Source organism: Desmodus rotundus, chromosome 12 (assembly GCF_022682495.2).
Source record: "Desmodus rotundus isolate HL8 chromosome 12, HLdesRot8A.1, whole genome shotgun sequence".
NCBI classification, from domain to species: domain Eukaryota; kingdom Metazoa; phylum Chordata; class Mammalia; order Chiroptera; family Phyllostomidae; genus Desmodus; species Desmodus rotundus.
This window is the reverse complement of record NC_071398.1, coordinates 51496796-51519395: the sequence shown is the minus strand read 5'-3', so window position 1 is coordinate 51519395 and position 22600 is coordinate 51496796. Positions and strand designations below refer to the sequence as shown.

Sequence of the window (22600 nt, the reverse complement as noted above, 5' to 3'; positions counted from 1 at the left end):
CATTTATCAATCCTCTTTCCTGGACTATCTTAGAACTAACACTAAAATGGAGTCACCTAAATCAGAGACAATGTGGAGGTGACCAAAGCAGGCAGATTAGAGAAATGAATCTTAATCTTTTTTTATGTTGCAGGAATTTAGAGCTCTTCTTAAAAATGAGCAGAGGATGCCAGCTAATCCTCAAACGCTCACCCCATTTCTATGAGTCAGGCATTCCAGGGGTCCTGGGACAAAAGGTCCAAGATCCACTGTGCATTCTTGGCACAGCTCATCAAAGAATTAAAACGAGCCAGCACAGAGTTTAAAGTGAAGGAGAGTTTGTTAGTGAAGCAGTGAGACAGAGAGGCTACTCCACAGGCAGTGGGATTTACTTCTTTTATTGAGGCTCATTTAATTGACAGGGCATTCAATAAGGGGAAGGAAACCTCAGGACTTTCCAGAAAAGGGATGTAGACTTCTCGGAAGAGCACCAGCAGCCATTTTGTGTCCTTATACGGGTTCTCAGTTTCCTGTCACAGTGACGTGTGCTGTGTCCTTTGGTATAATAATGCATTACAATGAGCATATAATGAGGCTAGGGGTTACCCCAAAATGAAATTTGGTCGCTATGTTGGATCAAGCCAGTTCTAAGCCATAACTCCCTTGGGGGTTGGTCTTCCTATCTCTCTGATAGTCCCTATAGCCCTTATGGGCTACAGCCATTTCACCACACACCCTATCTTCCCTGGACTTCATAGCTCCCCTGACTCAGCTACCTGGACCCAAATAGGGGAGACAACCCCTCGGCTGAAAAGCCAGCTTCTGCACTTATTCCAGATTAACACCCTGGTCTGTGATCAACTTGGGGCTCACTGATCCCAGGGCCTTGAGTTTTCCCAGCTTGTGAGTCAAAACGCTTGCAGTTCACTCATCTTTCGGCTTTGTTTTACTCAGCGTGCAGTTTGGTTTTGACAACTGAATCCAGCTGTCTTGCGATTGTGAACACGCTGCACGTCACCTTATACACACAACGGATAGCTTCTCGTTAAAAAGACCTTCTGAGGCCAGGGCAACTTTATTAAAAGTGAATTCACTAATTAATGACTACACTATCAGTGAGTAACGGGAAGGATCTCTAATATCCCTTTCGACACTCGCTGCTGTGACGGTCAGACTTTCCTGCCCTGATTTGGGTACAGGTTACCAGACCCAGGAGAGGGTAAGATAAAGCGGCTAATTAAGCGCTGCCTGTTCCCGCCCCCGCGTGCTTCCCTCAGGTCGGATTCTCGGTTCCCTGTCACCACGGGCCAATCAGAGCGTGCGGGCGGGCAGGCCGCTACGAATTATGCAAACGAGCGCCGCTTATTGGTGGTTACAGGGAGTTCACGGACACAAAGGCTGCAGGTGGACTTCCTCGTGTACAGGTCTCTGTGTGGGTACTTACACCGCGAACTCGGTTAAAATCCCACCGGTGGAAAGCGCTGCGCTGCATCCTCACGGCGCTGAGATGGCGGCACCGCGCGGAGCTCTCTTCTACTCACCGGCGGCAGCGTTCTGCGCAGGCGCACTGTGCCGGCCACGCTCGCGGGAGCCGGTGATACCCACACCCCCCACCCGCTGAGCGGGAAGCCTGGTTTGAGGTGAAAGTTGCTGAGGTCGGAGAGAGGACCCCGGAACCGGGTTTCGGCTCCCCGGAAACTGCTAGCAGTCCCTTTACGAGGATTCGGCCTCGCTGGGTGGCCGTGTCGGCCCACGTTAACTACGCCGTGTGCCCCCTGGCAGCTGGGCTAGTGGTTGTGTTATGTCAGGAGTGACATCCGCCAATGCCTGGCCTTCAATCTTCGCGCTTAGTCCTGCCTCCTCCAAACGTTCAGCTTGAGAACGCAGAGAACATGAAAACGCCTGAGCTGCCTGCCGCTCAGTCTAAACCTGATGTGGAGGTGCTCCCCGTTAATAACAGACGACGTCAGGGTGTAAACATGAACATTTTAACAGAGGTCCATGTGGTGGGGAAAGGGGAACACCAGGTGTACTTTTCACTTCTATCTAAATTTCTTGACGTTTCAGCATTGCTCTGTGCTCAGAAGAAAATCAGCTGTGGTCGCCTGAGTGGAGGGAGCAGAGGGATGCCTTACATTGATCACTGGCTGTGAGCTTTGGGGACACCTCCTATTCACTGCAGGGCTTACAGGTAGAAAGCACTCAGGAATTCATGACCTTCAGTCCTGGCCTTGATGTTTCCTGGGTCAGATAAAAACTACTCACGAAGAACTTTAGCACCAGCCTGCCTGCTTCTCCTTCTTTGGTGAAGAATACACCCAGGTGTGTCCTTAAACACCTAGGTGTGTGCACACCTGTACCTTCAGCCCTCAAAAGACTTACCCTGGGAAGAAGCCTGTGAAGACCCTAGGAGTGCTCTCCAGGTGCATTTGGTCCGATGCTTCAGACATCCTACAAAACCGGAACATAGCTGAAAGTGGGAGTCAGTCTGCACACGAGTTCCCTTGGTCCCACAGATATTTCCTCTCATGGAAGTAGAGGACCAGAGCCTATTACAGGAACCCAGGTAGCTGTGACCAAAAAACTAGTGCACGTATCTCTGTTTCTGTACCTGAAATTCTCAAAGTAGTGATCATAACCATCCCTCTACTTCCTACTATTTATTTGAAAAGGTAACTGAAATATCTTCAAGTGAGGGTTTTTCATTCCAACCATGATGGACTAATGGACCTGATTTGCCTACTTGCCAGAAACTAATAAAAAACCTGACAAAATATATGCAATAATGGTTTTCAGATATTTGAAATAGACAGCTCTGGGCAGTAAACCCTGAGAGCAAGGATTTAGGTGAGCACTATAGTCTCTTTATAAAATAACAGCTTTTGGATTCATTGCTTTTCTCTGTTGTTTACTTGTTTTCAACTTCATTGACTTAGGTGCTCTTTTTGTAGTTTCTGCTGCTTGATTTAGGCTCATTTGCTGTTCTTTCTTTAGTTGACTAAAATGGAAGTCTCTCTGCCTTTCTAGCTTCCAAAATCTCAGCAATCACTGATATCTTTCACTAAATTATTTTGCTTTTCTAGAATTTTTTAAGTCAATGAATAAAAAGTATTTACTCTTTTTCATCTGCATTTAATCAGACAAAACAGTTAACTTGAGATTCGTCTTTTTCTCTGGCATGAACTGCAACACTCAACAGTGTAAATGCGTTGGATAAATGTCTGATATCCAGTGCAGAATTACTATACCCATAGATAAGCAGGAAAACATGAATTTTCCGCATCAGAAATAAACCAAATGGAAACAAGCACAAAAATAACAGATGATAATAGGTTACATTTGTTTTGGGTAGTACAGGGAGAAAAAGTGAATTTATAAAGATAAAAATATAAGATGCAAAAGCAGACCTAAATCAAATGTACAGAGACTTAAAGGAACAAAATATCTAAACCATAAGATAAGCTGTGTGGCATGATCAGCAGAAAACATAATGTGGGGTTGGCAAAAGTAGGTTTACAGTTGCTTGAATGGAAAAAGACGAATGATACAAATAGATAATACAATAATTATAATACAAGAACAAACTCTGCTTTGGGTACTCACTGCTCTAAGCCTACTTTTGCCCACACCTGTATGTAACAAAGGATGAGTTAATTTGAAGATGTAACAATGGATATTATGAAAATAGAACCACAGAGAAGCAGTGAGAAAAAAAAAACAGCATGAGAGATTTGTAGAAATATATCAAAAATATGCTATTTGGAATAACAGAAGGAAGGGGGTACAAAAAATTAGTAGATAATGGCTGAAATATTTCTAAATTTGTTGGAAATTAAAAGCTCAAGGAATCTTAATTAGAATAAAAGAAAGATATTGTGCTAAGTAAAATAATCCAGTCAGGCAAAGAGAAATACCATATAACTCACTCATATGTGGAATCTAATGCACAAACTGAACAAGCAAAATAGAAACAGATTCACAGTTAGAGAGGAGGCTGAGAGCTCTGGTAGTGGGGTTAGGGGGTGGAAGGATAGGGAAAAAAAGAAGAAGGACTTGTGGACATGGACAACAGTGTGGTGATTGTAGGGGGAGTGGACAGGATAAAGGTGGAAGAGGGTATAAGTGGCATAAATTGTAGTGAAAAAAAAAAAGAATATATTGTTCACAAAGCCAAAAAAAGAATAAAATGAAGAATATCACACCACAGCTCCTCATAATGAAAAACTTAACAACCCATATTTTGAAAACAAAAATCTTCAAAATAGTAAATGCAGCAGTCATTTGCTCAACTATATTTTCTCATTTAACATTTTAATGCATGCTGTGCACCTGTATTGCCATCCCTTTTTACTTTTCCCCCAAATCCCCAGGTTTTGCCTCATCTGTTGACAATCATTATTAAATTTTAAGTGTGGAGGCCCTGGCTGGTGTGGCTGGGTGGAGTGAATGCTGGCCAGCAAACCGAAAGGTCGCTGGTTCGATTGCCAGTCAGGGCACATGCCTGGGTTGCGGGCCAGGTCCCCCCAGCTGGGGGCGTGTGAGAGGAAACCAATCTTGTTTCTCTCCTTCCCTTTCTCCCTTCTTTCCCCTCTCTCTAAAAAATAAATAAATAAAATGTAAGTGTTCAGAAATATAAACAATTCACAACTGTTTTTCAGAGCCCATGCAGACACTGTAAGCGCACTTACAGGTGACATGATAATCACTTCCCGAAAGGAGAGGGCATCGTGACATTGAAATCCTTTACCTTGGTGATCAGTTGCTGAACAGGCTCAGATGCTACCCCTGTACCTACTTTCCTGAGAGCAAATGCCAAATGGGTAAGCAGTGATTCTTTTAAGAGAAGTAACATTCTTAGAATTTTATGTCAGAAAATTCAGGAAAAAAGCAGTAAACTTTTAGTAAAGATTTCTGGAGTTGGAGCACACACGTATCATATATTTTGGGAAGATCTTTGCTGACAGAAACCGACCTGTCTCCACTCTTCTCCACCAGCCCTGACACTGTTCATTATCCCTTCTCTCCTCCGGTTACACCCTCTTTGTTAATCTCCTTCCCCTGTGTACACACCATGAACCTGACACCCTTCACTCTTAGTTTTGCACCGTAGCAGCTATGTGAGGAGCAGTAAGATAATGTTCAGAGGCTGAGCAGAGACCTTGTGCCTGAGTGACAGGTGCTGGTATGTGCATTTCTTATGGTGGGAAAGGTCTCCATCTTTCTTGAGCAGAGGCTGTCTATGTGATATTGTCCTTCAGAGAAATGAAAGTCTCATTTGTTTTCTCATTTCAGGCATTCAAATCATGTATAAAAATAAATATTCCTAAAGATTGTGATAAGAAAAGATCAGATATTTTTTAAAAACTTCAACATATGAAATGGTCCCTCAGTTCATTGTATTTTTAAATACTTTGCTGTTGTCATTCACCCCTCCAAGTTTCCGAATTTGTCTCTTCCCCCATCCACTTATCTACAGTATTACAAGATTCGTATTCAATCAAAACATTTTGACCACAGACCCTGACTGACAGGAAACTTCATTTACCTACCCTGGAGAACAGGAGGCACTTAAGTGCATCCTCCCTGTGTCTCCATAGAACCCCTGTGATTGGGGGAAATTGTAAGCTGCCATTGCTTGTGAATGATGCCAGTTCTTCAAGGGCTGCACTGAACTGTGGTTCAATAACCACAGTAGTGGGGTCTCTCTCATGTAAGGAAACTACGTCCCACACCATGTCTGATGGCCTATGTGTTGTTATTTACACGCATTTTATGGTTTCCTTTCAAACTGACTCCTAGTCCTTGCCCTTCTTCCTTTTCTTATTTCCATTCATTGTTCTATGATATATTTTTGTTATAACTGAAACTTCATGTCCATGGACCACACAGGGTCAGCCCTTCCCCTGCCCTGCACTGGAATATCCACTGGTTGATCTGCATATTTATGAAGTATCAGTTTCCTCCTCCCAAAACTTTAATGTTTGTTGCCCTCTTTATTTCAATTATTTAATTTATAATGTAATGGAAATACCAAAATATGAGTAAAAAATATTTATTCTATAAATCCTAAAGTAAGTGAATTTAAAACAAAAATTGAGGCCCTTAAGAAATGCCACTGAGGTTAAAAGTGGGTGATAAATTCATACAAGTGTAAATATACAAATCTGTGAGTTTTCTGTGCTCAGGTCATCAATCTTTTAAAATGCTCAGGCTATTTTAAAGGCCTATCAGTTGTAAACAAATTGATTAAATATGGTTTTTGGTTGGAAATGAAAAAATGTAAAACACCTATCAAGGTATGTAACCTACAATAAAACTTAAGACAAGTCATATGTTATACTTTAAAATCATAGACTAGTATTTCCATTTTTTAATGTTTGTGATGAGTTGTGAGATCAACATATTCTTTTCTCTCTTACTGACTATTCATACACAGGGCAGCATTTTCTTCATCATTTCTCTCACTGACTAGAAGTGATTATCCATAGTTTTTCTTTTACTTTCTCCATATGTATATATTTAATTCTGGTTTAATTTTAATTTGTGGTCTATTTCTAGTTTCATTGTTACATGTTTATGAAATAAAATAGACTATGATTTGTGCCATAAGTGAAAATGATTTCCACTATCCTAGATTATAAAAAATACGCTCTTTTATCTAATACATTTCTCATTCTTTACTTTTAGATCTTGTTTTTAAATCTCTCTAATGTATAAGGTCAATATTTACCACTTTTTCAAACTAAGACTAAAATTTTAATAATATATAAATTGTTTGCTCTGGTTGGTGTAGCTCAATGGATTGAGCGCTGGCCTGCGAACGAAAGGGCTGCTGGTTCAATTCCTACTCAGGGCACATGCCTGGGTTGCAGGGCCAGGTCCCTAGTAGGGGACATGCAATTAGCAACCACACATTGATGTTTCTCTCCCTCTCTTTCATCTTCTCTTCCCCTCTCTCTAAAAATAAATAAAATCTTTAAAAATATATATATATGTATATAATTTTTCCCAATAACATTTTAATTGATTTTCTATTTGTGGGTGCATGTGTGTTTACAGATATCCTGTAGTTTCATTGAACTACATGTAGATTTCTATAGCAGTAAAATGTGTTGCTAATGCAACTTCATCAGGGCAAATTCTCTTCATTGAATATTTTAAATTTGCTCGCTTTTATTAATTTTCAAAATACCTTGAGTTAGTAGTGGAATTTAAGAATGCCACTTAATAAAATATATATTTTGTGAACTGAATTACTTGCAGTAGTTTTTTCTCTTAGGCTATAATGTGTCTTTGCTCTTTATTCTGATCTTAATATCTTAAGTATTTTGACATTTGCTTCAGTATTTCATACAAGTATTTTAGTGTTGCTTTGAAAAATTTTAATTACCCGAATGGAAGATAATCTACATTTTATTTATTTTTGCTTTTAATTCTTCCATGAGGATACATTTATTGATCTTAGAGAGACAGAGAGAGAGAAACATTGATAAGTTGATTCCTGTACCACTCATTCAAGTAGTTTTGTGCGCTACACAGAATTTTTTAAAATGTGAGTCAAAACTGGAGAACACTGCCCTGCTGGACTGGGTTGCTCAGTCGGTGGAGCATCTTCTTCCTGTGTACCAAAGGTTGCAGGTTTGATCCCCAGTCAGGGAATGTACGGGAGGAGGCAACCAAGCCACATCTCCCACATCGATGTTTCTCTCTCTCCCTCTCCCCAGTCCTTCCTCTCTCTCTAAAATCAATAAACCATATCCTTGGGCGAGGATAAAAGCAAAACAAAACAAAACTGGAGAACACTGAAGAGCAAGCAGCGGCGAGGAATGAGACTACAGGGAAGAAGAGGCAAGTGTCCATGGGGCAGAAGTCATGGCTGGAACCACAGAGAGTCAAGTATGGAAAAGAAAAGGGAGAAATGAGGTGTGGCCAGTAGCATCTCCACCTGGGGACACAGGACTGGTTTCTGGTGTGATCTGAGCACACCTCAGGTCAGGACTCGCCCAGTCAGAACCAGGCTCCTCTGAGATGGTGATGCTGTGTCCTATGAAAGAACCAGAGCTCGCCCTACAATCCCGACTCTGCAAGTACATGGCTCCCAGACAACTGAGCAGTAAGCTTCAGTCCAGATTAACTAAGCACACAAGGAAGGTATAGCAAGAACAACCAGGTCCACTATGTAGTGATTCTGTTGGGATGAATTCCTGGTACAGCCGCCCATGAAGAAATGTCAGTTACGCCCTGGCTAGGTCGCTCTGTTGGCTGGAGCATCACTCCCTGCACCAAAATGTGGGTTACAGCAATGCCAGGGGCAGGGAGGGGAAGCAACTAATTGATGTTTCTCTACCTCTTTCTCTCCCTTCCTCCCTCCTACTCTATCTGCCTCTGAAAGCAACATAAACATATCCTTGAGTGGGGATTTAAAAAAAAAAATGTTGGTGGTGGAGGGATTGAGTGAAAAAGAAAAAGGATTCATGCACCTGGACAACATGTGGTGACTGCATGGGGAGTGGGTGGAGGTGGAAGAGGGTATAAGGGAATAAATGATAAGGGAAAAAAATACAATAAAAAATAAAAGAAATGTAGCTAGAAGGAGGGGCAGCACCTGAGACACAGAGGTGTGTGGGCCTGCATGCCGTTATCCTGCCAGGGACAGCGAGCAACATGGGATCCACAGAGCTGACTGTGATACCCAACACCTACACCCTAACCACATGCTGTGGAGCACCAGGTTACGGGCTGTATGGGGAGCAGACTGCTCACAGAAGCACAAAGAACTCATCCCTGACACTACTGCACACACAGGGAAAAAGTGAGGTGGGTAGCACACAACAGAACTGCCCCTGGGCACGAGAAATGACAGAGACCAGCTCAAGACACTGGGAGGTAAGTGAGGGCCTTACCCAAGGAAGTTGTAAGTGCCAAGGTCTCCAGCATCACACTGAAGTATAAGACCCTCTGAGCCTCATCCAGGAGCCCCCACTCATCTTGGGAGAAAGAAATGGCCACATACTCAAAGGTCACAGAGCCCTGCTATTAGGGGACATCACATTCCATCATTAGCTTCTCTCCTAGGTTCCCAAGTTCATCTCCCCAGGGATGCTTCCCCTGTTCACCCTCCCCACATATCACCACCTTAGAGGAGACACCAGGCCCCGGTCTCACTGATGCCCCCTCTCTCTTCGTGGCCCGATCCATCACTTGGTCACACCACACATAACACAGACGGATGGGCAGGTAGATGATATCAAAGCACTGTAGCCGGTAGGTAAGTGTCCATCTCCTGGTCCAGCAATTTCCTGGGAAATTTCCCAGGTCTCACCTCTCAGAAAAAAAACACAAAGTGGGTTTTGTCTTTATCCTTAAGTCCCCATACCGGGCTCTAGGGCCACCAGTCCCCACTCCCTCTCCACATGCACATCTCTCTTACCACACCTTCCTCACACAGCCTCAGTGCCAACACCGCAGACCCCTCTCTGCCGCACACTGCAAGCACCTCCCTGGGCCTCCCACAAGTTACTCAGCATAAGTCACCCAGAGAGTGGCAGTTCAAGCATGATGTGACAATACCCTCAACCACCAATGGCCCCCAATGTCAGAGGCAGCACCCAAGCCTCCTAGGATCACTCTTTGCAGGATTGTTCTTTGCTTTAACCTCAGCCACCCAGAACCACCCGCCAATCTCAGGTACCTGTGACCCTCTATCTTGTGTGCTGCACTTGATGTCCCCTCAATAATGACAGCCTTCCTCTCTCTACCCTGAACCTTCAATATAAAGCCTAACACCAGTGGCCCTCCACCCCAGGCCCAGTGACTCACCCAGTTGAACCTTGTGTGCCTAAATTAATCTCCTAGTCTGACTGTAGCATCCCAGGCCACACCAAAATCCTCCTGCGTCCAGACAGCAGTGAATAAGCCAGGAGCTCCGAATTCACTGTCTTCTTAAATACTCCTATTCCTCTACATCCATCTCAAATGCACGTATCCCTCAGAAGCCTTGAGTTCCTTCTCTCTCACGACGTTTCATGCCTCATCTCACACATCCCCTACCAGGGGCCCAAACAAGACATCCTGTCCTGAGCCCCCACACTCCCCTTTCTGCCTTGTCATTATCCTCTCCATGATGACCAGGATTCCCTCTACTAAGTGGAACCACATCCTCACCCTGGTACCCACACTGCCCACCATCTTGTGTAGGTGTGTTCATGGGGAAACTCTTACCACACTCTCAGACTCATGTGTGTCCGGCTATATATCATCAACGCTCACATGTTCTCTCAAATATCTCATACCCTTGACATTGCCAAAAATAAAATTCCTGAAATCCCCGATGAACATTACTCCTACTGCTGAATTCCCTATCTCAGATGGTGGACCTTCCCATCAACTAAAAATGAAAACCCTGGAGTCATACCTGATACCTACCTTTCTCTCTCTCATCCCTTAAATAAGAAAACAGGGGACCTATTTTAAAAACACATCCAGAATCCAACCACTTCTTCCACCTCTGTAGCTTCCACGCTGGTCCAGCCAGCATCAACACTCACCTGGACTGAATGGCCTCCTCCTTGGTCATCCTACAATTCTCTCTCATCACGGGATACTGCCCAGGATGCAGCCATAGGGAGCCTAAGGGAGCTGCATCGGATCACTTCCAGACTAACTTCTCAGGGATCCATTCTAGGCCTCACCCCCACCTCTCTGCTCATTCCCCTGAGGAATAAAGGAGACCTGCAGTGTCCCGATTCAGCTCAATCTCACGTCCAAGCATCTGCCCACTCTGATAACTATGCCAGGGAAACATTTGGCACTATGGAACTTTCTGCAAAGTCTTTGACTGTCATTTTGGTGAAATGGATATTTTTGAGAAACTTTCCAAAAATTAAATCCTAAATGAAGTCTTGTGTACCTTGAGCTAGCTGTGAGATTTTCCAAAGGGTTCCTGGAACATCTCTAAAGATTTGTAGTCTCTCCTTATGAAAAGAGAAGACTTAAACTAATTCAGCTTAGTCTACACCCATACCACCCAGAACATGCCTGTTCTTGTCTGACCTTGGAAGTTAAACTAATTTGGCTTACTTGATATGTTAAATTATATAGGAAGTTTGTCAAATAAGAAATGATATTTGATCTTCTTAGGTTATATGTGTATAGGTTTAAGTAATTAATAATTATCCCAGAAATTATAAAATCAATTCCTGAAATTCTGGTCTGTTCTCAGTCATAATTCCAATAATTATTTTAAGATGTTGTGTCACAGAAATAACCAAATTTCCTCATCAATTCCATTATAATGAACATACATTAGATCTCTTAAAATGGCTTCTCTAAGTCTTTTGTCATTTACAGTTGTTTCACTCTAATGCTTTTGCAAAAGTGAGATTCTTGAAAAGGAACCTACCACATACCCTTGACCACTGAAAACGCCACCAAATTCAGGGTGTTGAAACTTGGGTGCATATTTCTCAGCTGAAGAAAGCCCCACCTGGCATCTGGTCCTCTGCAAGCACTGGAGACCTCAGAATCAAAGGGACTGGGAAGAGACACAGCAAGCATCGAGGTACACTGCTTCTTCCCAACACATCCACTTAAAAATGTTGCTTTTCATTCCTCCTTTCCTCTCTGACCACCCTTTTCTTAATTTTTACACCATGCAGCTCTTCATTGTTCTTTATGTCCACTTTTTTTACTTATTCTGGCCTGTAAAGAATTATCATTGGGATAATAGAAGGGTTCTGGCCAAGATGGAGGCCTAGGTAGAAACACTTCACTTCCTCTCACAACCAAAAAGAGGATAACAACCAATCTAAAATCAATAAACAACCAGAAGTGCCAGAAACTCAAACTGCATGGAACTCCGACAACCAAGGAATTAAAGAAAAAGTCAGCCAGAACACCCAGACTGGTAAGAACCTGTGGTGAGGTGGCAGACCACACGGGTGGGGCTGGCTGAAGGGGAAACTGAGACTCAGAGTTGACTGTGTACTACAGCAGTTACTGTGATGAGAGAAACTTCCAGTGTCACATGAGAGATCGTTGGAAAGAGGGCTAGACACGAGCAGGTGAGCTGCATTGTTCCCTAACTGGCCCCTCCCCCACAGGCAGCACCTCAGCACAGGAAGGAGGGTTGCCCTGCCCTGGTGAATACCTAAAGCCCTGCCCTCTTACAACTTAACAAGTGCACCCAGACAAAGAAATACGGCCCAAATGAAAGAACAGAGCAAAACTTCAGAAAAAGAGCTAAACGATGAGGACATAGCCAACCTGTCTGATGGAGAATTTAAAGCCCTGGTAATCAAAATGCCCACAGATCTGATTGAGCTTGGTCAAAAAATGAAAGAACAAATGAAGGATACCCAAAATGAAATAAAGCAAAATATTCAGGGAACCAACAGTGACAGGAAGGAAACCAGGACTCAAAGCAATGATTTGGAACAAAAGGAAAAAGTAAGCATCCAACCAGAACAGAATGAAGAAACAAGAATTCAAAAAAGTGAAGAGAAACTTACGAACCTCTGGTGCAACCTGAAACGTTCCAATATCCGTATTATAGAGGTGCCAGAAGGAGAACAACAACAGCAAGAAATTGAAAACTTACTTGAACAAATAATGAAGGAAAAATTCTCCAATCTGGCAAAGGAAATAGACTTCCAGGAAGTCCAGGAAGCCCAGAGACTCCCAAAGAAGTTGGACCCAAAGAGGAACACACCAAGGCACATCATCATTAAGTTACCCAATGTTAAAAATAAAGAGGGAATTCTAAAAGAAGCAAGAGGAAGGGGGAGAGTTACCTACAAAGGAGTGCCCATAAGACTATCAGCTGGTTTCTCAAAAGAAACCTTGCAGGCAAGAAGGACTGGAAAGAAGTATTTGAAGTCATGAAAGACAAGAACCTACATCCAAGATTACTCTACCCAGGAAAGCTATCATTTAGAATGGAAGGGTAGATAAAGTGTTTCCCAGATAAGGTCAAGTTAAAGGATTTCATCATTACCAAGCCATTATTATATGAAACGTTAAAGGGACTAATCTAAGAAAAAGAAGATAAAAAATATGAACAGTGAAATGACAACAAACTCACAACTATCAACAAATGAACCTAAAAGAAAAGAAAAACAACAGAAACAAAAACTAAGCAAACAACCAGAACAGGAGTAGAATCAAGAAATGGACATCACATGGAGGGATTTCAGTGGGGAGGGAGAAGGGAGGCATAGGGATGAAAAGGTACAGGGAAGAAGAAGCATAATTAGTAGGCATAAAACAGAAGGGGAGAGATAAAAATGGCATAGGGAACAGAGAGCTCAAAGAACTTACATGTACAACCCATGGACATGAACTAAATGGGGTGCAGAATACAGGAGGTTTGGGGGTTGCAGGGCTGAGGGGAAATAAAGGAGGGAAAATTGGGAAAACTGTGATAGCATAATCAACAAAAAAATACTTGAAAAATCAAAGAATTGTCATTGTTCACATATCTTAGGACACTGTGTAGAAAGTCAGTTCAACCTCCAACAGGCTGCTGGATTTGCTAACGATGCTGGTGACCCTGTAGTTCCATGTCAAATTTCCCCCTGATTCAAATGCATCAGTTTGTCTGAAAAAAGGTCACTGGATCAACACTTCTGGGGAAGTAGAGATGTATTTACACAAAACACATAAACACACCGACTGGTGAAAATAAGTATTCCCCTTGTAAAATAGAGCACAGTGAATATAGTCAATAATGTTGTAGTAACAATGATGGTGTCGCACGGGCTCTTAAACTTGTCAGGATGATCACGTCATAAGGTATATAAATGTCTAATCACTGTGTTGTACACATGGAACTAATATAATATTGTATGTCGCCAATAATTAAAAAATAGATTTAAAAAATTAAATTAAAAAATTTTGAAAAAAGCATTTTCTCCCCATTCGGGATCATTCCTTGTCTTATCTGATGCTAGCTGGTTGGTGTTATGGGGACCCTGGCTGAGAGCTGGCCAAACTACTGACATTGTTTTATTTCTAATAATTATTATCTCCCCAATATGCTTTCTTCTCTGAAAAGCCAACTGACAGGTGGTCTCTCTCGGACTCCAACAACAAAAGAGAACAGAAGAAAGCAACGAGCCCCAAGGATAGGAGCCTAACGTCATCTTTTATGAATACTCCAGAGACCCAAAGACCCAAGGGTAACTGAGAGCATGCTAAAACCAATATATTTAATCAAACCTCCTGAATAGTTGAAGGATGATCACAGCAGGAATTTTAACATAAATTTCTAGGCCAAAGATGGAGCCACTCACGCCTAGAAAGCCACATGAGAAAACCAAAACGTTCGCGTCCAGGTAAACATTCAGCCGGAGCAGCAACACAATACACCCAGTCAGCCGATTCCCAATTGCCAAGCCACCTCTAGGCTTTCATGCCCCCAAAAAGGTTGACCGTGTGTCCCCAGGTAATCCGATATTTTCCATTTAGTTTTTTTTTTTTCTTGCTCTTATTCTTTCTCCTGTAAAACCTTCTGCATTCTGCTCCCTTTTGCAGTTTTCTACAAGGACACTTTCTGCTTCATGGAGAGTTAAAGTTTCTTTATACGACCCAAATAAATTTTCTACTAATAATTCTTTAATAGACTATATGAATGGGTCAGGACCAGTGAGGCTCTGGAAACCTCAACCCACCTCGGCAGGGGTGGCAAGCACTTGTTTGACCAGAGAAATCTAGGGGAAGGGGCAGGTGACATTGCTGGGGCTCCCTGGGCTCAGGCCGCCCTCTCATCGACACCCTGGAGCCAGGTGACCTGGGTGATGGCGTTATCTCTGGGTTTCGGTCCTCGGTGCTGGCTCTTAACATCGCTGTGATCTCGGGCAAGGAAACCTTCCTGCGCCTCACTGTTACTACCAACCAGTCTATTCCTCTGTGCAGTCCTTGCTGAAGTGTTAAAGCTTAACTCACACCGTGTCATCCTCGGCACAATCCCAGTGTCTTCCAGTGTTCTAAAAACAAAGGTACAGCCCCTTACCTGCTAGTCCACGAGCCTCTCCTCACAGTCTCGGACCCTATATACATAAGGAGCCAGGTTTCCATATCCTCCTGCGACAGAAGTTTCCATATCCTCCTGTGACAGAAGGCCCGGCTCATGTTCACTCTGCGAGTCCTCAGCTGGGCATCCTCTCCCACCCCGTCACACCGTGTCCCCCCCACGTGTGCCTTATGGTCCCGGACGCCAGGGCTTGGGCTGCAGGATGTGATGGGCGCTCCGCAACGGGGCTGCAGGGCTCAGTGGAGAGAAGGCTGAGGGCGAGGGCCTGGGACACACGCACTCACCTCAGCACAGCCGGGAACCTCAGTGGGCTGCCACCAGTGGACTCTGAGCGGGACAGGGCGGAGAGGCAGGGGCACGAACTGCCCCTGCCCCAGTGTAGGTCACCCAGTAGCATCATCAAACCTCGTACTTGTGTCTGTGCAGTGCAGACGACAACTGCTCCCCGCCTTCTCGGTCCACGTATCTCCACCAGACTCAGTGACCACGCACTTCTGACCCCATGAACCAGTCTTGAGAGAGCCCCAAATGCCCCTACGAGGAGGACGCCAGAGGTCCTGGCCCAGGAGAAGTATCCCTAGGGAAACACCTTTCCTGAGTGTTCATTGGCTCAGAGTGGCAGTCATCCATTCCAGGCGTTCTGGCCAGTCTAGTTGCTGCATCTCCAGTTCTTAATCCAAAACCACATGGCACTGACACATGGCAGGCTGGCCAGGGCCTTCCACTCCTTTTTGACATGCATGGTCCCACTGCACATGGATGCTGCCTTTTAGTTTAAATCCCAGCCTGGATCCTGCTCCATAACCCCACTTCTCACTCCTCCCACAATCAGCTACACCTACTAGCACGCTGGTATTTTCTGCCTTTCTTGGCTGCCATTGTTAGTCCAGGCAGGCATGGCCCCCTGGCTGGAGCAAACCAAACTGTTTCCAAGCTCTCTCGCAGGTGTTGTAAACAAAGGAGCAGCCTCCCACCTACATAATAGGTAAAAGTCATGCCCATCTCCCTGGCCTAGGCAATCTATTCAGCATGACTATCAATAGCTAGCCTACGGTTACTGATATGCAAAGTAACTCGCAATGGCCCCATTCCAAGTCTCCATCGCAAAGCCAGGTTTATGGGGAAATCCTATATTCCCCAGCAGTTCTAGACCCCATTCCACACCTATCACATTCCTTGGAGATGCTACAGGTTTGGTTACAGATCAAATGAAATAAAGCGAACATCGCAATAACAAGTGTCATGCGAATTTCTTGTTTCCTCAGGCAATGTCTTAGAACCTCAGAATGGATTCCGTTCAGTGGGAAAACACCAGCTCTGTCCCATCCTCTGGTTATAGCCCAGAGCTCAGGAGCCCAGATCAAATTAAGCAACACAGGGAGGACACTGGAAGTCCACCTTCTCTAGACAAGCAGGACCCTTCTCCAGGGCCCTTTGCCTGTTGCAGCACCGGGACTCGGGCATCTGATACCTGCAAGTGCCTGAAGAAAAGCCTGACCCCTGGGAGGGGCCTGGGAACTAGCATTTGTCTCTTGCACTGGGAAGAGGGCCCTAGTCCTTCTAGGGGTGATTTGGGTTGCAGGCTGAGTGACTGCCAGTTTTGCTCAAATGCCCCTAGGGGATGAAGACATTATTTCGGCCACTCTCAGAGTTTCAGACCCACATGGTCAGCCACTCCAGCGTCTACCAGCCACACCTGCGTCCCTGAACCTGCAAGTGAGCAAATGTCTTCTGACTGTTCCTCTTGTGCTCTCACCTGTGGTGTTGGAGTCATCACGACCCTTCATTGGGCCAGGTCAGGATGGGAAGGATCAGACTGCAGGCCAGCCAGACTTGGTGGCAGGCCAGTGTCTTGTCTGCACGATGCCTAAAGCAGCCTCATATGTAGAAAATACTTAGGGAGCTTGTATTACTGGCCTTCAGGCTTTGGAAGGAAGTATTTTAGAATTTTGCTTTCAAGGGGAGGAGGAAGAGCAGGACAGACTGAACTGACTCAGGGTCATTACCTACTTCTCTGCTCAGAAGGAATCCTTTGAAAAAGGACCAATATTTAAAGTATCACAGGGCCCTGTACTTTTGCACAAGCACCAAACTTTCTCATGACTGTATAAACCCATGTAAATTAGAATATAATATTCCTGTGGTAACTTTTTAAAAAGATTGTATTTATTAGTTTTAAAGAGAGGAGTAGGGAAGGAGAGGAAGAGGGAGAGAAACATCCATGTGAGAGAGAAACATCAATCGGTTGCCTCTTGTAAGCACCCATCTGGGAACCTGCAAACCAGAATGTGCCTTGACTGGGAATCGAACCTGTGACCTTTTGCGTTGTGGGATAACCTCCAACCAACTAAGCCATATCACTCAGGGACTGAGGTAAATTAATTTTTTTTCATCCTCACCCAATGACAGTTCTTCACTGCTTTTGGAGAGAGAGGAAGGGAGAGAAAGAAACGTCGATGCAAGAGAGGAGCATCGTTTGATTGCCTCCCAGACATGCCTGAACCGTGCATTACGTGGGCCTGGACCAGCAATTGAATCGGAAACCTTTCGGAACGTTTCAGAATGACACTTCAAACAAGTGAGCCACATGGACCAGGGTTGGGATAACTTCTAAAATATTCTATAAGTATATCCCTAATTCAAGGTGCTAACGGTTTTCATTATAGGCCAACTGATCACAAGTACAATCCCTTCTGCAATGTCAATACTCACTTCAAGAAAGTTTCATTCTAAAAAATTAACCAAAAAAGCCAAATCTGTATGCATTTATCACTACCTTAATTTTTTTTAATTTACATTCTGGATTGCTGAGGTAAAGTATACTTGACATACAGTATTATGTTAGTTGCAGGTGTACAAACAGAGTGACTTAACATTTACATACCTTACAAGGTGATCACAAAACTCTGGTGACCGTCTGCCACTGGACAAAGTTATGGCAATACTTCTGATTGTACTCCACATGACCAATTTAATTCTTAACTCAGATCATTGTTTATACTTTGGAAATGTGATATCCAAATCAATTAATCCTATACTAATGTTAAATCTGGTGAAAAGTCTGCAATATGAATGACAAAGATTCCTTACAGATCATTCCCTTCAAAATAAACAAGATATAGTTATAGCATACATATTTATTTTAAAAAGAGGTGTAAGAAGGTTTCAAAATTTTGGAATTAAGCAAGATATGAAGACTTACACTTTGGTACTAAAAAACACTATCGATATTTTGTTAGGCATGATAACTACAGAGATTGCTACAGAATACGCTGAATTTGAATAAGTAGATGGAACTTTAGATAATAAATGATACATACATCTTTTAAAGTACTGAAGATCATGCTCAGTTTTCTAGACAGAAATAATGAGACCTTGAAAAATACAGCTGTTATTTTAGCATATGAAAGTCTTGAACTCTTTGATTTAGGTGAACGTAGCTGAGAAAAATAATTTAAATTGTTTAGATACTTAAAATTACCCATGAGAAACTGATAGTGTGTTTCCTTTGAGAGTTAATTCATATGAAACACTTTTAATTTAAGCTATAGCAATAGTTATAGTATTATTAGAAAAACAAGTAGTTAGTTTAGTTACAGTCTATATATAATTTGAAATTAAAAGCACAGCTCTTTTACCCTCCAGATTGTTTACCTTCTCTGTCCATAATGGTCTCAAAGAAAAATTCAGACTTCTCAAGACTGTCCTAAGCAGTTACCCAGAACACCCATCACCTTCAGGTCTGCTGCGCTCCCATCCATCCGCACTCCCGACATCCAGGATTCGTCCTCCTCCCATGAGGCTCTCTCTGTACATGTCTCTCTCACGTGGGTCTTCACAGGTAATTTTTCCCTGTCATAAAAATATGAACTCAAAAATGCTTGAAAATATATTTAAACAAAACAGTTTCTAGGATTCTCTAAGATGCCCAAAATGATAGACTTTCCAGGGCCCTTAAACTCAGGAATTCCCCTCCATTACCATATTTTAAGTGTCCTGGCCTTCCCCACTGAAGAACGTAACAGTTGGAATAAGGACTCTTTGTTTCATTATACAGGCGATGTTCGCTTTTAGCTCCCTGTTAGCACTGATGCAGGCAGGCACATTACCGCCCTCATCTGCAGCAGCATCGTACATTCCTTACTTTCAGATGTCCCCAGACATTAACAAACATTGGGATGAATATTTAATGACACTGAGAAGAGACTGATGGAACTAGAACCAGATTAAGAAACGCATTTCCTAGCCCGGCAGGGAAAACACAGCTGAGAGACCCGGGTGTCACTTATGATGAGCACAAAAGGGAAGAATGTTGGAAAAGATGATACCACAAACTCAGGGATGTTCAGCGTCCACTGGCCTCGATTTGTTGATAGAGTCATCCAAATTGTCAAAATTATATAGGCTGAATAAACTGTAACAAAAGTGCTCATCAGGATCAGGATGGTGCGTGTGGCTCTGGTCTCATGGGAAGGTTTGGGGGAGCCTCTGCTGCTGCAAATGCATTGGACTCGCTGCTTGTGTCTGTGCAGGACAAGAACCAATGAGCTACTGGCCCAGATCATGAAGCCCAAACTGATAAAGTGAGGGCAAAAATAAATCACTATAGTTAATGAGCCTACAAATCCCTCATTTACATGCCAAGAACAGTATCCATAATTATTTTCCACACTGAAGTTCTTCCCGTTCAAGGGACCATTTATTAGCATGGGAACAAATGAATTTATCAAGAGTTGCAGAATCCAGCAGAGGGAACAGCAGAAGGCAACGAACTTTAGGGATCTAATCTTGAGCTCCATCCACCTCCAAATACTGGGGTTCAGCTTAATGGCCTGGAAGCCATAGTAGAGACAGCTGGTGCTGAAGGAAACTCCTATGGCCACGCTGTGAAAATAGAAGATACATTTACATCCATTATCATCCAGGAAATACTTCCATCCAAAAGCTGCCATTGTCTGAGGGACGCCTTTAGAGAAAAGAGCCACACAATTGGCTGAGACCAGTTGCACGAGAATCAGGTCTATGAATCTCAAATTATGTCCAGTGAGCAAAGTGAAGATATATAGACAAAGGAGGGAGATATTTCCGAGGAGGCCAATTCCTGTCTGCGTGAGGAACATAATCCCCATGTCCAAGTTGGCAGAGAGCATCACATCAGAAACTGGAGGGCATGGGTTTTAACTAAAGTCAGAAAAATGAAGAGCGAAAGGAAAATAAATGTGTCACCGTCACCATGTCCTTCAATTTTTAAAGCTTCTCCTCTCTCACATATTCTCACTTGAAGTGGACAGTTAGAATTTTGGCTCGTGTGTGCAAAGGCAGTTCAATAAAGACCTGGACGTTAAACAGTCTCGGTGTGAGTGTCCAGAGTGAACGGAGGAGGCTCAACCACACAATCGCGTTCCCTACAGTCATGGAGATGAGTGACAGGGATTCTGTACACAGGTACAGCCCTTCCCCATGACACAGTCTCACAGGAAAAAGGCACAATACAGAACATGTGTAAGAGTATTTTTTAAGAACATAAATACATAAGTGGAGGGGTAGAGTTTGATCAGGATGAAAGGCTAGAAACATAGGCTGGCTTTATGAAGTCTTCTGAGTTATATTTTTGACATGTAGAAATATAATTATATCACACAATTGGTGAAAACAATAAAAATCAGTTATTAGAATCCATAAAATTCAAAGTTAAATGAAAATCTTATGGTGATTGTCTATCAACATGGTATTCTATGTGTACTTGTAAGAAAAAGATCAAGTTACTGGGAATCACAGGCATAGATGAAGGCAGAAATTCCTGAAAAGAAATAGTAAACTACAAATTATTCTAGCAACACTAATTTGAAACATGTAAATTAGCTTATTAATATAATTGGTAACTTGGGGTGGTGAACACACGGTACAATATATAGATGATGTGTTAGAGAATTGTACCCCTGAAAGCTATCATTTTAATAAGCAATATCACCCTAATAAATTCAATAAAAAATATAATTGGTATATAAGCCTTTTTGTCTAAGACAGAAGATTATATATGCATGAAATACAATTTGAAATAAAATATGTAATCCTAAAAATTTGGAAAAAAATAATGCATGTAGCACATAATTTTCAAACACGTATGTATTCCCTACTTAGTTTCCTGAAAGAGTCTACCAGGTGGTCCACGGTGATGACCATCCACAGTAATAACCGTGATGTGTAAATAAAAGCCCTTCCTCACTAAAAGAAAGCAAAACTTGGAGACAACTGACACTGTTGGGTGTGGGGCAGAAAACATCCAAGACCTCCCTAAAAGGCCTGGCTAAATATAATAGTGAGTCACCTATTTCCTTAATTAATCTTTTAATTTTTGTCCCTAACATGGGAGATGGAACGAGTCTTCCTTTTCTCTAAATAAATGTTAATGTTCTCTTCATGAGGAAAGAAACGTTAGAGACATATTATGACATATTATTACTCCATTTACTCCAACATGACTCTCCCTCCAAACAAACAAACAAAAAAAACAAAACAAAAATAAAAAGGCAAATTCACATATAGCACCTGTCACTCAGACACTGGTGTCGCCTCAGCAGCTGGAGCCCATCTTCTCTATGTTACTGCTCGTCACTTGCCTGGAGGATGAAGCCTGGACAGTGAAAACCTCTGGGTCCCTGTGTGAAATCAGGGACACGGGAGAGATGGCTTCAGAGAGAGCTGTAACAGGGAAGAGAGGTGTCAGGCAGTCTCAATGCAGGCGAATGACGCTGACAATATGACATCGGTTTCCTAAAATAAAATCTGTCCTGAATGCACATGCATGTGTGTGTTTCTTCATGTTACAGTTTTATGTTCCAATCCCAAGACATAATCAGTTTTCATATGTATCACTGAATTTTCTAATGAAGTCCATCTCAGAATCTGATACTAATCTGAACAGAGTTGCTACTTACCTGGCTGGCATTTGCAGCTGGGGCAGTGGGCGCCCGGGCAGCACCTGTGCAGGAGTGGAAAGCGGCATCTGAACCTGACATAAAAGTTGGGGCTTCCATGATCTCATCTCCTTCTTGGGAAGTGATTATCATTTCACCTGGGATTGTGGTGACAGTGTCTGCAAGGGGAGCAGAGAGTGTCTTGGAAAAACACTTGTTAATTGTTAAAGTGAAGAACTTAAATGCTCAAGTGAAGTGACAGAAAAGGCCGAGGGAGACCACACTTTTGAAACCAACAATAATCCCAATGGAAGTTCAGTAGAGGGCACTGAGATCCATTGAGCGAGACATCCAATTGAGACTTCAACGCAAACTCTGCTGCATTTTTAATCACCTTGTTACCTTGGTGGTTTTCTCTTCAAATAAGTTTCTTTTTTAATTCCTGAGACTCTGAGGGAAGTCAGAGTGAAGGGAAGACAGTAACTGAGTAGTTAGGAGTAGCCAGAGTGGCTCAAATAGACAGAAGTATTACAGTGACACATTCATTCAATGCTTCAAGAAAGAGTAATTTTATGGTTTATGTTGGCCACACACTTTTCTGGGTACAGAAGATGTATCAGCACAGAAAATATTAAAATAATTTTGTCCTCATGGAATTTTTATTCTAGTTCAG

General features: G+C 42.9%; 1 protein-coding gene across 4 annotated transcripts; it reads right to left on the bottom strand.

Annotated features, from left to right (window-relative positions):
* Positions 1-406: 406 nt before the first annotated feature.
* Positions 407-22149, bottom strand: LOC112313911 (vomeronasal type-1 receptor 1). 4 transcript variants are annotated; one of them, XR_006656815.2, is made up of 5 exons: positions 21949-22149; positions 21560-21712; positions 17895-20810; positions 2362-2430; positions 407-2084 (listed from the first exon to the last, which is right to left on the bottom strand). XR_006656815.2 is itself a non-coding variant. In XM_045203464.2 (3 exons), exon 3 carries the CDS (start codon positions 20158-20160, stop codon positions 19237-19239), a length of 924 nt encoding a protein of 307 aa, XP_045059399.1. In that variant the 5' UTR covers positions 20161-20810; positions 21560-21712; positions 21949-22149; the 3' UTR covers positions 2528-19236. The 4 variants fall into 4 exon arrangements, 1 of the variants encoding a protein (XP_045059399.1); XR_006656814.2 differs by having other exon boundaries at positions 407-2449; XR_006656813.2 differs by having other exon boundaries at positions 407-2430.
* Positions 22150-22600: the final 451 nt, after the last annotated feature.